The 13,503-nt window shown below is 37.4% G+C and overlaps 1 protein-coding gene and 2 long non-coding RNA genes across 4 annotated transcripts in view; 1 reads left to right on the forward strand and 2 right to left on the reverse strand.

Moving 5' to 3' along the window:
* Nucleotides 1–879: 879 nt before the first annotated feature.
* LOC124289146 lies at nt 880–1,696 on the reverse strand. Its single transcript, XR_006901602.1, has 2 exons — nt 1,034–1,696; nt 880–977 (listed from the first exon to the last, which is right to left on the reverse strand). It is a non-coding gene; the product is annotated as an uncharacterized LOC124289146 (long non-coding RNA).
* A 3,726-nt stretch (nt 1,697–5,422) lies between these two features.
* LOC124289147 lies at nt 5,423–8,267 on the forward strand. Its single transcript, XR_006901603.1, has 3 exons — nt 5,423–5,576; nt 5,633–5,634; nt 8,256–8,267. It is a non-coding gene; the product is annotated as an uncharacterized LOC124289147 (long non-coding RNA).
* Nucleotides 6,165–13,503, reverse strand: part of LOC124289145 (protein OS-9-like) — a 69,154-nt gene continuing 61,815 nt past the window's right edge. For both annotated transcript variants that reach the window (XM_046725748.1, XM_046725749.1), the window contains one exon: nt 6,165–6,875. In XM_046725748.1, the coding sequence (XP_046581704.1) occupies nt 6,750–6,875 (126 nt within the window). In that variant the 3' untranslated portion in view covers nt 6,165–6,749. The remainder of the gene's footprint in view (nt 6,876–13,503) is intronic.

A 13,503-nucleotide genomic window follows, 5' to 3' on the forward strand; every position in this document is an offset into this window, starting at 1 on the left:
ATGAAAATGTACATCTCTGAACATGGTACTGCCATTAGACTTAAGATTGCAGCGATGTCATAGCATTGTGCGTCATCAAGTACATGACGTCATAGCATTGTCAGGGCATTGTACAAAATCTACTGTCAAAATGATATCTCCTAGGAGATATCGTTTGATCTCACTCAAGCAATATCTCCGGTGGAACACAGTTTTGGATGATAATTACAGATATATACTGATTAGTTTGGGCAGGCAGGAATACATATTCATCATCTTGACTAAACTGTGCATCACCCATAGGTTGATATGATTATAAATCAAAACAAACCATTGTAACCAACATTTTTATTAAATAAATAAACTGAACAATAAAGTTGTCATATTTGATACTCCAAGTATGACAACTGTTTCCTGTATTCCCAAATTGGGTATGTCACGCATGTAAGGACACACCATGTCATGACACACAACACAGTTGTCACACTTGATACTCCAAGTATGACAACTGTTTCCTGTATTCCCAAATTGGACATGTCACAATTATAAAGATACACTATGTCACGATACAAAAAACATGACTTGTCACACTTGATAACCAAGTATGACCTCTGTTTCTTATATTCCCAACATCGGACATGTCACACTTGATAACCAAGTATGACCTCTGTTTCTTATATTCCCAACATCGGACTTGTCACACTTGATAACCAAGTATGTTTGTTTCTTATATTCCCAACATCGGACATGTCACACTTGATAACCAAGTATGACCTCTGTTTCTTATATTCCCAACATCGGACATGTCACACTTGATAACCAAGTATGACCTCTGTTTCTTATATTCCCAACATCGGACATGTCACACTTGATAACCAAGTATGACCTCTGTTTCTTATATTCCCAACATCGGACTTGTCACACTTGATAACCAAGTATGACCTCTGTTTCTTATATTCCCAACATCGGACATGTCACACTTGATAACCAAGTATGACCTCTGTTTCTTATATTCCCAACATCGGACTTGTCACATTTGATAACCAAGTATGACCTCTGTTTCTTATATTCCCAACATCGGACATGTCAGACTCACAATGTTACGATACAAACACCTGGGCCTAGATTTTTGAGGCTCTCTAAGCGCTACAATAGTCGTAAGTGCCACACATTAACATTAACTTACGACTATCTTAGCACTAAGAGAGCTTCGAAAATCTAGGCCCTGACATCTTGCTTTAGACTTTCTCTAAACATCAAAAGGATTACTAAAGACACATCTAAAAAGCATAAAGCCACCCAAAACAGGTGAAACAGAACTTTTGATTTGTAGTAATATCATAAATTGTGTCCTCAAAAGCTATTATTTACCTATTGGTATTCCAGCACTAAATAACAGTTGTATCATCGCCAGCATCAAATTCAACTTCATCCAATGATGATTATGCATACAACTGAACACAAAATCACAGACTTGAATATAAATTATTTCACATTTCTCACACTGAATCAGAAAATCTGGGACAATATTCCACACAAACAATAAAAATTTATGTAGTTCAAAGAGAGACGAGTTAAAATAGTGTAATATTTAAGAAATCTTCAACCAACAAAAGACAACTTTAGAAATCATGAATCATGAGTGAGTGAGTATGGTTTTACGCCACTTTTAGCTATATTTCAGCAGTATCACGGCGGGGCACACCATAAATGGGCTTCACACATTGTGCCCATGTGGGGATTCGAACCCAGGTCGTCAGCATGACGAGCCGACGCTTTAACCATTAGGCTACCCCACCGCCCCTTCACACATTCTACCCATGTGGGGAATGGAACCCAGGTCTTCGGCATGACGAGTGAACGCTTTAACCACCAGGCTACCCCACCACCCCTCACTAATCATCATTTTCATGATAATTTACTGCGAGAAGAACTGGTAACATCTTTTTTACAATAGTCATGGTTCAGATGAGCAGAAACTAGTAGAAATAAACCATCAACAGAACCATATCCCATAAGAATACTACATAATCCACATGTATTTCCCAATGCTCAAACATCACAAATAGACAAAGAAATTGGACTAAGGTAACATTGGAGTACATATTTCACATTCCACACTAAATGTGTAATTGCATGGTATTAATTCAGTAATTTGAGGAAGGGGTGAATATGGCAGTAAGTCTCAGCTTTGTCATACAGTTACAAATAAAATATATAATGTTATCAAAAAAACTAAATATATTCCATTACAATATTCAGGGAGAATTTGCATTGATTTTTACTGGCAAGTTTGTGTATGTACAAGATGAAGTCGATATCTATCTTTTGTGGTACAGACATGCAAATCGCATTATAGGAATTCACATTTTGGGATGAATAACTCTAAGAATAATATCTACTTCTACTTCTTCTAAGAATAATATCTACTGGTACTATTACGGCAGAATTTTTTTATTATTTTGACTCAAAAGGTTTGCCAAAAAAGTAAAAGTGTTTCTAAGTGATAGTGTCTCCTAAATACATCTCGTTATTCCGTAGTCTGAGTGTGGCTTGTAATTTAAAAACATCACTGTACTGATCATGCTGAAGTTTTGACATCACCTATATCATCAGGGCTATGCTAACACATGGATCCATTCAAGTGGTTCTTGCAAACTCAAATACATACCCTTGATTTTCATACCATTTTTATCGACCAACCAAACAGAGATATGGCAAAAGGATATAACCCTCGGGAGGTAATGGAAACAGACATGAAGCAGATATGACAACCCTAATTTAACCCAGTTAGTATTTTGGCCAAAAAGTGATGCAACAATTAGTATTTTTTTTGCCAAAACTAGTATTCCAAAATCATTGTATTCCATTTTTGCTTTATTTTAATTTAGAAGAAACAGGGTCCACAGATCAGTGATCCAACAAAAAATAAAGTATTGACCTAAGCTTGCAACTGTAAGCCCCTCCACGCTTCAGTAAACCAAGGGGGTTATATGGTAACACATATAAAGATCATTGTGATATTCTCAGCTCCTCCTACAGAAATGTGACTACACAAATCAAATCCCCACAAACCACATACCCCCAACACACCAAACCCTGACTTAGTACACCAGCAACATTTTATGTACACATGAAAGGTCACATGCAACGCAAAACACAACTTTGCAGATTCTGATACCTTTCGGTATGGACTTACAGTAAGAAATTATGAAAAATGCAAATTCAACTTATAAAGTTGACAAATAACGCGATGAACCACCCCTGCGAAATCGGAGCTCAAACGATTCACTAATTTCACCCCAGCACATCTTGGGTCTGCAGTAATAAAAATACACTGGTCCCATACTTGGTTGCAGATTTGCAAACCAAGTTTTGAAGAAAGTCTATCATTAGAAATACTAATTTCATTGTCAAAAATTGCTAAGCTTCAAAACTGAAATGTTTTAATACATGTCTATGGAAACAGCAAAATATGTTGATTGTAATAAGCTGTCTTTGTCACAGACAAAACTCAATGTCTGTTTCATTGACACCTATTTGTCTGCCTGCCTGTCTGCTAATGACAATATGCAATACACAACTTCAATCATTGACCACATGCAATTTGAACTTAACACCTATCAGGCTATACACCATAAACAAAATACATTGATTTATGGTTTGTGCACCTGAGTTCTGTTTCTGTCACATTATGTAATTACACAGACAGGCAGGTGTGATACTTGTACACATGACATGTTATTATGTCTGTGGGTGGTGAGGTTGCAAACAAACTGCATCCATTTTTCTCGGATGACTGGATCGGACGGAAACCGGTGCAAACTCAGAATGTCAGTTTCAAGTCCTGCTTTGTACTTGGACGAACGACAGTTTCCAGCCACGCAGTAGTTCACCATCTCAGTATTTGTTGATTGGATCGAACGCAAATGCAGAGAGCATGTATTTACAAAACCCAACATCTCTATATACATTATTTATGGATAACAACTTCTTTTATTGTATATGATGCGAGTTGTTATCCATAAAGAATCTTACTTTCTTATTACTCACCATACTTCTAAAATGTCAATCAAACAGATCATCTCTATATACACACACACAATGAGCCCTCAGTGTATCGGCAAAAGAACAAGCCAATGGAAAGACTTCGTTACACTTGAGTGCACACCCACCCGCTCTGACTAGGTTCGGTCTCCCAGGTGCTTCGTTTTGAGGGAAGTAAACCCAAGTACAAAATATTGCACTTTTGATTCGCGATTGTACGCTTATAGTTTTGTTCATTTGTTTTTGCACAATCAGCAATGTATATTATATGTCATGAATAAGTGATAATTGTGTTTTAATTATGTTTGTTTTTTGGTTGCATGTGACCTTTAACAAATCATCTGACTAGAATCTATGTGCACGCGTGACAGTATTTAAAATAATGGCGTCTAGGTCTAGTCGAATGTTTTGTGAATCTCAGGACCATTTTGACGTTCCTGCTCTATTTTTAACACTGCACAACATACAAAACCCTCGAAAATATACAAATTCATTTTATCAAAATATAACAAAACATACATGTATCAATCTGTAGTAATAAATGACCAAACTAAATCCATTATTTGATGGCAAGTTTTTGAAAAGAAATAACCATGTCAGGTGACCTGTAAGCTACAATACTAGGCTATATCCAAGAGAAGAGTGATCAGATCATTTCCTAAGATGCGATACCTCACACAGTGAAAATTTCACAATCCTTCCATAGGGGTACATTGGGTGAACGTTCAAATAAGCCACAAAGTGTTTCAAAATGTATCTTATTGTCCACTTCCGAATGTAAATATAGAATACACCATAAATTATATTGTTATTGAGATTTTATACACCCAAAAGTGAGTACCATCAAAGAATATATGTCTGTAATATGAGGGTCTCCTTTTGTTCAAAAGAAATTTCCGAATCAAGAATGTGAAGAAACTGAAAGCTGAATCATTAAGAAAACTAACAACAGATTGGCAAAAACACACATTCTTTGTTGAGACTTTGTGGTCAAAGTTCCCTCAAGCCTCACCTGACATGACTTCCCATGGACTGACTGACTGAGTTTGGTTTTACGCCGCTTTTAGCAATATTCCAGCAACATCACGGCGGGGGACACCAGAAATGGGATTCACACATTGTACCTATGTGGGGATTCGAACCCGGGTCTTCGGCGTGACGAGCCAACGCTTAAACCATTAGGCTACCCCACCGCCCCAACTTCCCATGGAAGGGTAATGAGATCCAAATAGTGTGGTACAGTATCCAAGTCTTCTGATTTTGAGAATAACAAGCGAGCACTGTCTTACATCAAGGTACAACTTCAAACTACTAAGCAAGCAAGATTTATCAGCTACCTACCACTATGATCATATGATTATGATGATGATGATGATGATGATGATGATGATGATAACTTCATCATCTGTGGCAGTCACCTTATCCTGCAGAAACATATTGCAGACAAGACCCTGCTCTACCAAAATATATATTTAAATTGTGAGACTGCTAAAACCAGAAACTATTATTGCTTTGTTGTTTACGCTTTAGGCTCTTGCTGACTGGGTACAGTCTTTTAGCAATATTCCAGCAACATCACGGCGGGTGACACCAAAAAAAGCACAAGCAGTAGGTGACTGAAGATCAATTCTAACCCAGATCAAACCCATATCTCCCCAGAATGATGGAGTTCAAGTGGGTGAAGGATTGCTTGAACCCACATCAGCAATAGGGCAGCAATTCATAATATAAAAAGCTTTTTAAGTTGAGTTCTTAAAGTTATCAATATCAATATGGTTTGAGATAGAGGCATGGCTACTTTGGTTTCAATTCCACTGGTTGTCTAACTCAGTTTGTATTTTGATTACCTTCACATACTGATCAATATATACAAACATACAGCGTCATAATGTACACAATCATCCCTCAAACTCCATTGCTAAAATGTCCATAACAGACTCCATAACATTCATTTTGATAACATATCATTTAACTGCAAATGCATCTAAAACATGACCCAGGAACTCTCTATAATCAGACACAGACCAACCTGGGTGTTACCATTTCATCATTTCTGGTAATTGCAGACAATATGGCTGGAACGGAACTCTTTGAATCCGATAAGCTTTATTAAAATTAATTTCAGCATGTCTCTAATTCCCCATTTTCTAGCACTGTTGAGAAAAATCTTTTCAGCTGATATTTCATTTTTGCACCAGATTCCAACTTTTTGCATCTCATGCCGTCAGTTTAGATAAAAGTCATGAGCAGAAGCAGCAGCAATGTTTCTTAAACTGGAAGTTGTAATTTCTGACAACCATAATGGTTACAGTTGTAAGATGCTGTGAATTCAAAAATGTTTTGTTAACTCCAGACAATTCGAACAATTCTTTAAAGCTAAATTTTCAGCATAGGCTGCAAGAGAATTCTTCTTTGTATATTATTTGTTTAGATAAATAAATTTTTTGTACTGAAATGCTGTTACTGATTGCATACATTTTATATATCACAAACACAAAATATTGACCTCTGATTGTATATAATTTTATGTCCCAGACATTTACCCATTGTTACAGATATTCAATGTTATATGTCAGATCAGGGAGGAAATAGGTGACTGTATAGAATACTCATCTTGTGTAATATCAGGCAAGTATTCCACAACCACTGGCACCAAACATCCGAAAACCAGGAAAGCTAACAATACATATAAAATATAGAATTCTTTAACGTTCACCATAATACTATTGCCCTTTGTCAATAATATTACTTTTTGATTTCTTATTTTTGCCTTGTCCCCAGACATAATTGTAGTTTTCTTCTAACTGTTGTTGCTTTGATGCTTCTTTGGATGCTTCGTTGGTTCCACCCTGAAACAGACAGGAACATTTTAGAAAACAGAAACACTGGTTGATTGGTAATGTGAGTGAATATGTTATGATGACGTTTTGCCCATTTGAGGCTCAGCATGGCTGTTCTTCTGGATGAAAACAGAATGCAGAACAGACGTTACACAAAGTCAATTATGAGTGAGTAAGTTTAGTTTAACGGCGCAATCAGCAATATCGGCAGCCTGTAAATAATCAAGTCTGGACCAGACAATCCAGTGATCAACAACATGAGCATCAATCTAAGCAAATTGGGTTCAGATGATGTGTGTCAATCAGGTAAGCAGGCATGACCAACTGATCCCATTAGTTACCCCTGACAAGCATGGGTTGCTGAAGACCAACCCGGATCTTCACCAATTCGTGAGTGATAACAAAGATTTCAACCTTCATGTCCCTTACATGCCCTTTATATTTCATGAGCAAAGCCATGACTACTTGGCTACCACTGCCCTAAATTACTGAAAGACATACAAGCTCGGTCACACTCTACTGCTGCACTACAAGGTGCTTAGATGCATCACTTCAGTAATGTTGCCTGGGAATCTGTCAGGATTTGTTCAGGGAAAACAATATCATATTATACCTAAGGTCAAATATATATCAGATTAAGTGAAGACAAATATAATCTTATAAAAATTGTAACCATTTAATAAACATATTTGATAGTACGATATCCTGTTAGTATGTAAACATAATTTGACCAAGTTTTTAATAGATTGGCAACTTGGGGTCAACAAAATCCGGACATCCTTCCAGTGGTCAGCAGAGGGTCAACACTGATCTTCAACAAACAAAACTGACCAGGATTACTAAAACAAGAGATTTAGACCTTCCATTCTTGGATCAGGTCAAACATGAAGTGGACTTAGTTCTGACCAGTAGCCAAGGACATTGCATAGATGAACATGTACTTCACAATTACTTGTTGGTAGGTCAACTTCACTGTGTTTCTGAATGTAACATGGCTCAGTCTGTACAAAAACCTGGCAACCCAAACATTTTCAGTACAGAAAAGTATAATCATGTATACTATTATTAGCTGAGTGAGTGAGTGAGTGAGTGAGTGAGTTTAGTTTTATGCTGCACTCAGCCATATTTCAGCTATATGGCAGCGGTGTGTAAATAATCGAGTCTGGACCAGACAATCCAGGGATCAACAGCATGAACATCGATCTACGCAATTGGGATACGATGACATGTGTCAACCAGGTCAGCAAGCCTGACCACCCTATCGCGTTAGTCGCCTCTTACCACAAGCATGGGTTGCTGAAGATCAATTCAAACCGGATCTTCACAGGTCTATTATTGAGCAACACACATACTTGACCCGTTCTTTTCGACCAGTGGCTAAAGATGCAGACATGTCTATTTTCCCTATGCCAGGTGCAGCCTGACAAGACAATTTGAACAAAACAGCATTTCTTTATAATGCTACCTTTGATAATTACCTCACTAATGCTTAGAAGCTCATGTTGCTTTTCAGTTTCCAGCTACCACATAACAGGAAGTAATCAAGTCGGTAGAAGTGAGTGAGTGAGTTTAGTTTTACGCCGCTTTTAACAATATTCCAGCAATATCACGGCGGGGGACACCAGAAATGGACTTAACACATTGTGCCCATGTTGGGAATCGAACCCGGGTTTTCGCCATGACGAGCGAACGCCTTAACCACTAGGCTACCCCACCACCCCAGTCGGTAGAGGACAAAACCGGTGAGTGATATCTTGAGCAACATTTACCCATCATCAGATTATGTCATGGTTAAGCCTGACCACTAGATCACTTATCATAAACCTTGGCTATTGGACCCCACGCTTTGAATTCAAACATTTTGGGATTCCAAACCACACACAGGCGGATCCAGAGGGGGGTGCAGGGGTGCCCCACAGCACCCCCTTTTTTGTCCTGAAAGTTCATCAAATGACCATTGAAACTCTCGTGAAAACGGGTGAAAATGAACTGTGCATCGTCCCTTTCTCATAAAGCTGTATCCACCCCTGCCACAATTATAGGTTTCTGCCATACCCAAGGGAAGCAACTCTGCCCAGCAAATCACAGCTCATATAGGTTTCTGGTATACTCAAGGGGAGCAACTCTGTCCATCAAATCACACCTTCTAAAACAACTGGGCCACATATGCCCCTGGCTAAGGAATGGAGTCGGTTGTTTTATCAAATATAAGTTCTTAGGCCTGTAACTGAAACTGCCTGAAAAGCTGTAAGCTGTCGATCAAACTTCTGTATCAATTGCAATGAAAACATAAATCATGCGAGGGAACTAAAACAACAAAGCCTGTAAAAGAGGCATCCATATGATACCAACATGTGTCTTACGCAATAAGAATGTTAAACATTGAACAAAAGTTGAACAAAACAATGTATGTTTTCAATTTAATTCAAAGAGTTGAAGAGAAATTCAATGCCTGCCAAAGTTGCTACCATTTGACTTCTCTCAAAATGTGTATCATGTATGTCAACAGGAATTATTTCTGTAAGGTTCCTGACATACATATCTTTGGCATGAGGTTAAAAGTTGGAGTGAAAAATACATGCTCTCAGACCTGTGAAAATGTGTGCTTTAAAATGACACTTTGTGTCTTTGTTTTGAGGCAATTTCAAACACATTTTTCACATATGAAATGTACAATAGATCCTTACACAATGTTCATAAATAACCAAAGTGATTTGACACATGTACTGTTACAACAGGAACATATATACTGCTAGAGGAGTCTTCTGGCCGGCATTTAGAAGCTTTAAGAAAATGAATACTGGACACATTTTTTATGAATAACAGTGAGTTTGGTTAACGCCACTTTTAGCAATATTCCAGCAATATCACGGTGGGGAAAACCAGAAATGGGCTTCACACATTGTACCCATGTGGGGAATGGAACCTGGGTCTTCGGCATGACAAGCGAAGGCTTTAACCACTAGGCTACCCCACCACGTCTTATGAATAAAAACTTAATTCTTTTTCATTTTTTGAGTGGCATTTTTAGATGTAGAAGAGTCAGATAAGGACAAACTTTATAGATGAACAACTTCTTGATTCAGGTGATGCAATGTTCGTCAAGAAGGTATGACAACGTATCGAAACGTCGCATCACCTGAATAAAGAATTTGTTCCTCCATAAAGTTTGTCCTTATCTCTTAATTCTGGGGGCGGTGGGGTAGTCTAGTGGTTAAAGCGTTGGCTCGTCACGCCGAAGACCCGGGTTCGAATCCCCACATGGGTACAACGTGTGAAGCCCATTTCTGGTGTCCCCCGCCGTGATGTTGCTGGAATATTGCTAAAAGCGGCGTAAAGCCAAACTCAGTCAGTCAGTCTTAATTCTGGTTATGTTTCTGACTTACTTCTTGCACAATTTATCACATGAACAGGCAAAAGTAGCTCTGATATGTCATTACAAAGGAGATGGAAGTAGCAATCCATAAAACATGGACTCCTACATGGTAATTATGACTAAATGAACAATCAGTTCAGCTTAATAGAATGATATTAACACTAGTGTTGAGAATTGGTCAAAATCTCACAATTTATGATTGGTTCATTACCAACGAGCAATCATGGAAGAAAATTGTTTAGCGTCATTTTTCAGATTTTCCTGTTCAGGTTGTTAATGCAGATAAGTGTAAAGAATGTGGTTTTCTGTTGTTTTTGTTTCATTTAAAAACCACGTAAATTTCAATTCCAATGTAACATGATGCAACTTGCTCCTCTAAAGTGATGACTAATATATCATGAAGATAAGCTTCCCTGATTCTTCAAGAAATATTCAGTCATGACTTTTCAGTAAGTGAAGTGGCTTTTCTAAGAATTCAACACGTTTTCAGGCTCTGACAACTTCTAAGACATGTCAAGTTTTTCAAACAGTAAAAGAGTAGTTCCAAAATCATATGTGTTCAATTATTACAAAATGTGATTGATTGCTTGGTCATTTGGTCACTGCGACCAATCTTCGATTATTTCAATTAATCAGAACACCACTAATTATCACATTCTTCTGAGGAAGAAAATCAACTTGTTTAACACACACAAAAGAGTATTTTCATATATATTTATTTCCGGTACTGAAAGGCCACAGGCCTGTAGTACAATGCATTTATAAATCAATATTTACATGCACGGATAATATACATGAAGAAGGGAACATAATCAACTTTAGGTTACATTGTGTTCTGAGATATATTCTGTCCTAAACAACATGGCATAGTAAGCAAACATGGACAAGTTTTGAAGTATAGTATGGGTTTTGTTATTCAACAATGCTGAGAATTTATAAAGGTTTGGATGGGCACAATAATATTTCTTAATATACAACTTTCTGATGGAATTATAAGCAGGGCAAATTAAAAGAAAATGATATTCATCTTCTATTTGGTTAAGATCACATAGTTTGCAAGTTCTATTTTCTTTTTTGACATTTTTAAATCTTCCACTTTCGATAGATAAATCATGTGAAGAACATCTCAATCTGTATTATTAATATCTATATGTTTTAACTGAATTTTATTGGTCTGTTGTTTAACATCTCACTCTGCAATATTCCAACTATAAGCAGCAGTCTGTAAATAATAGTCTGGACCAGACAATCCAGTGATCAACAGCATGTGAATCCATCTATGCAACTGGGATATTGATATGGATATTAGTCAAGGAACTAATAAACTGCAATTAAGCAAATTCTCGTATCTGTACAACTGCAGAATAATAATGATTTTCCAAAATACCTATCCACTGTCAAATTCGTCACTCATTCCTCTCATACAAAATACAATGTTTTGGCACGTTTGCCATCTACTTGCTAAGTTTTCTGATGATCTGTGAACACTGTGTTCTCAAAATGTCAGTGTCTTGATGTAAACTGACCACCGCCATGGGGATTTTTCACAAAGACTAAACTAAAGAGAGTTGATTGCCAACCGAGGACCTCTGTTTGTACATGGATTGCTATGTCCGTGATACCTGGATAGTTTCTACTGACCACTGCTGACCAACTGACCTATTTTCACATGCATCATGTGGCCGTTGATGACATTTTGGAAGGTGGTCAAGCTATGTTTGAAGAATCATCGAGATGTGTCAACTTTGGAGAATGCTGCGTGGAATCTCTTGTTTTTGTGAATAAGATTGTGGGTTTCATCTAGCGAAAGAGTTGTTTCTGCTTGTTAATTTTGTGGAAACTTGTGTAAAGTCTCGTTCCTTAAAGTTAGCACTATGTCTTACTGCGTAACTTTTTTATATACACGAGTCCAACAGTTCAGCTACAAGATACCTGGGATGGTGGGGTAGCCTAGTGGTTAAAGCGTTCGCTCATCACACAGAAGACCTGGGTTTGATTCCCCACATGGGTACAATGTGTGAAGCCTATTTCTGGTACCCACTGCCATGATATTGCTGTAGTAGTGCTAACAGTTGCATAAAACTAAACTCACTCACTCACTCCTCCACAAGATACCCCAAAGCACATGAAGATAGTGGTCGTTTTTAAAAATTTCATTATTGTTGTTATTGTTATCATAAAAAATAAAGAATGTGTCTCAATCAGTATTGTAACTTTGATATTTCCATAGTCACCAGCTGACAAAAATATGTTGTGTGGAGTATGGCTGATCCAAAATATGATGAGATATATTTGGATGAATATCAAGTTATAGACACAAGATTTGTCAGTCACCAAACAATGTTATATAAGGTCAGACCAATTATATTTCTTATTTTACAGATTTTTGTCCTTAGAAAACCTAAAGGCAGGAGGGTAAAAACAATAAAAATAAAAATCACCAGTCAAAGTAATATTCCTTTTGAATACTAAAAGTATTTTACTTTTGGCAACTTATGAAGTGTATATGGGGCAAAAAACAATCTAAAAACATTTTCTTGCATAATTACATTTTTGGCCAATAAAAATATTAAAATTTTATTTTTTGAGCAAGGAAAATTAATATATATTTTATTTCATATTCTTGAAAAATACGACTGGATCTGTAAAACAAGAAATAAAATTGGTCTGGCCTAATGGAAGTTTTTGTTACCCAAACTAATGATTACACACTGCCATTTAGAAAGTGGTCATATGTAACATACGTTACACTTGGGATTACACTTTCTTAGTAAAGTACAAATTCTAGCACTTTTGTTGGGTTGAGTCCCATCCGGGATTCGAACCCACACCCTCAGAGTCAGGCACCTAATCGCCAGCACACAACATCAGCTGCCTAACCCGCTCAGCCACCGCGACTTCCACAAAAATGGAAGTCGGACAACTGGTAGTCTAGACTGCGGACTTTGTGTACCCCTCTGATAAGTGTAAATTGGCACGGCTCCCACGGCCGAAAGATATGATTACACAATGTCATTTAGAAAGTGGTCAAATGTAACATATGTTATATTTGGGATTACACTTTCTTAGTAAAGTACAAATATAACGCATGTTACACCCTACCTGATGCTTGGCTTTATGGGAACAATACAGGAACCAAAGTCTTTATACAAAGTCTTTACATCCATGATACACTGAGGGATGGTACATGTCAGTGGGCTACCACTATAAAATAACATCAGCTTGTTGTCCCTTTCCCTCTCGACATATTGAGTGAGTGAG

The sequence above is a fragment of the Haliotis rubra genome, unplaced genomic scaffold (assembly GCF_003918875.1).
Source record: "Haliotis rubra isolate DU_JTF1 unplaced genomic scaffold, ASM391887v1 Scf434, whole genome shotgun sequence".
Taxonomy (NCBI): domain Eukaryota; kingdom Metazoa; phylum Mollusca; class Gastropoda; order Lepetellida; family Haliotidae; genus Haliotis; species Haliotis rubra.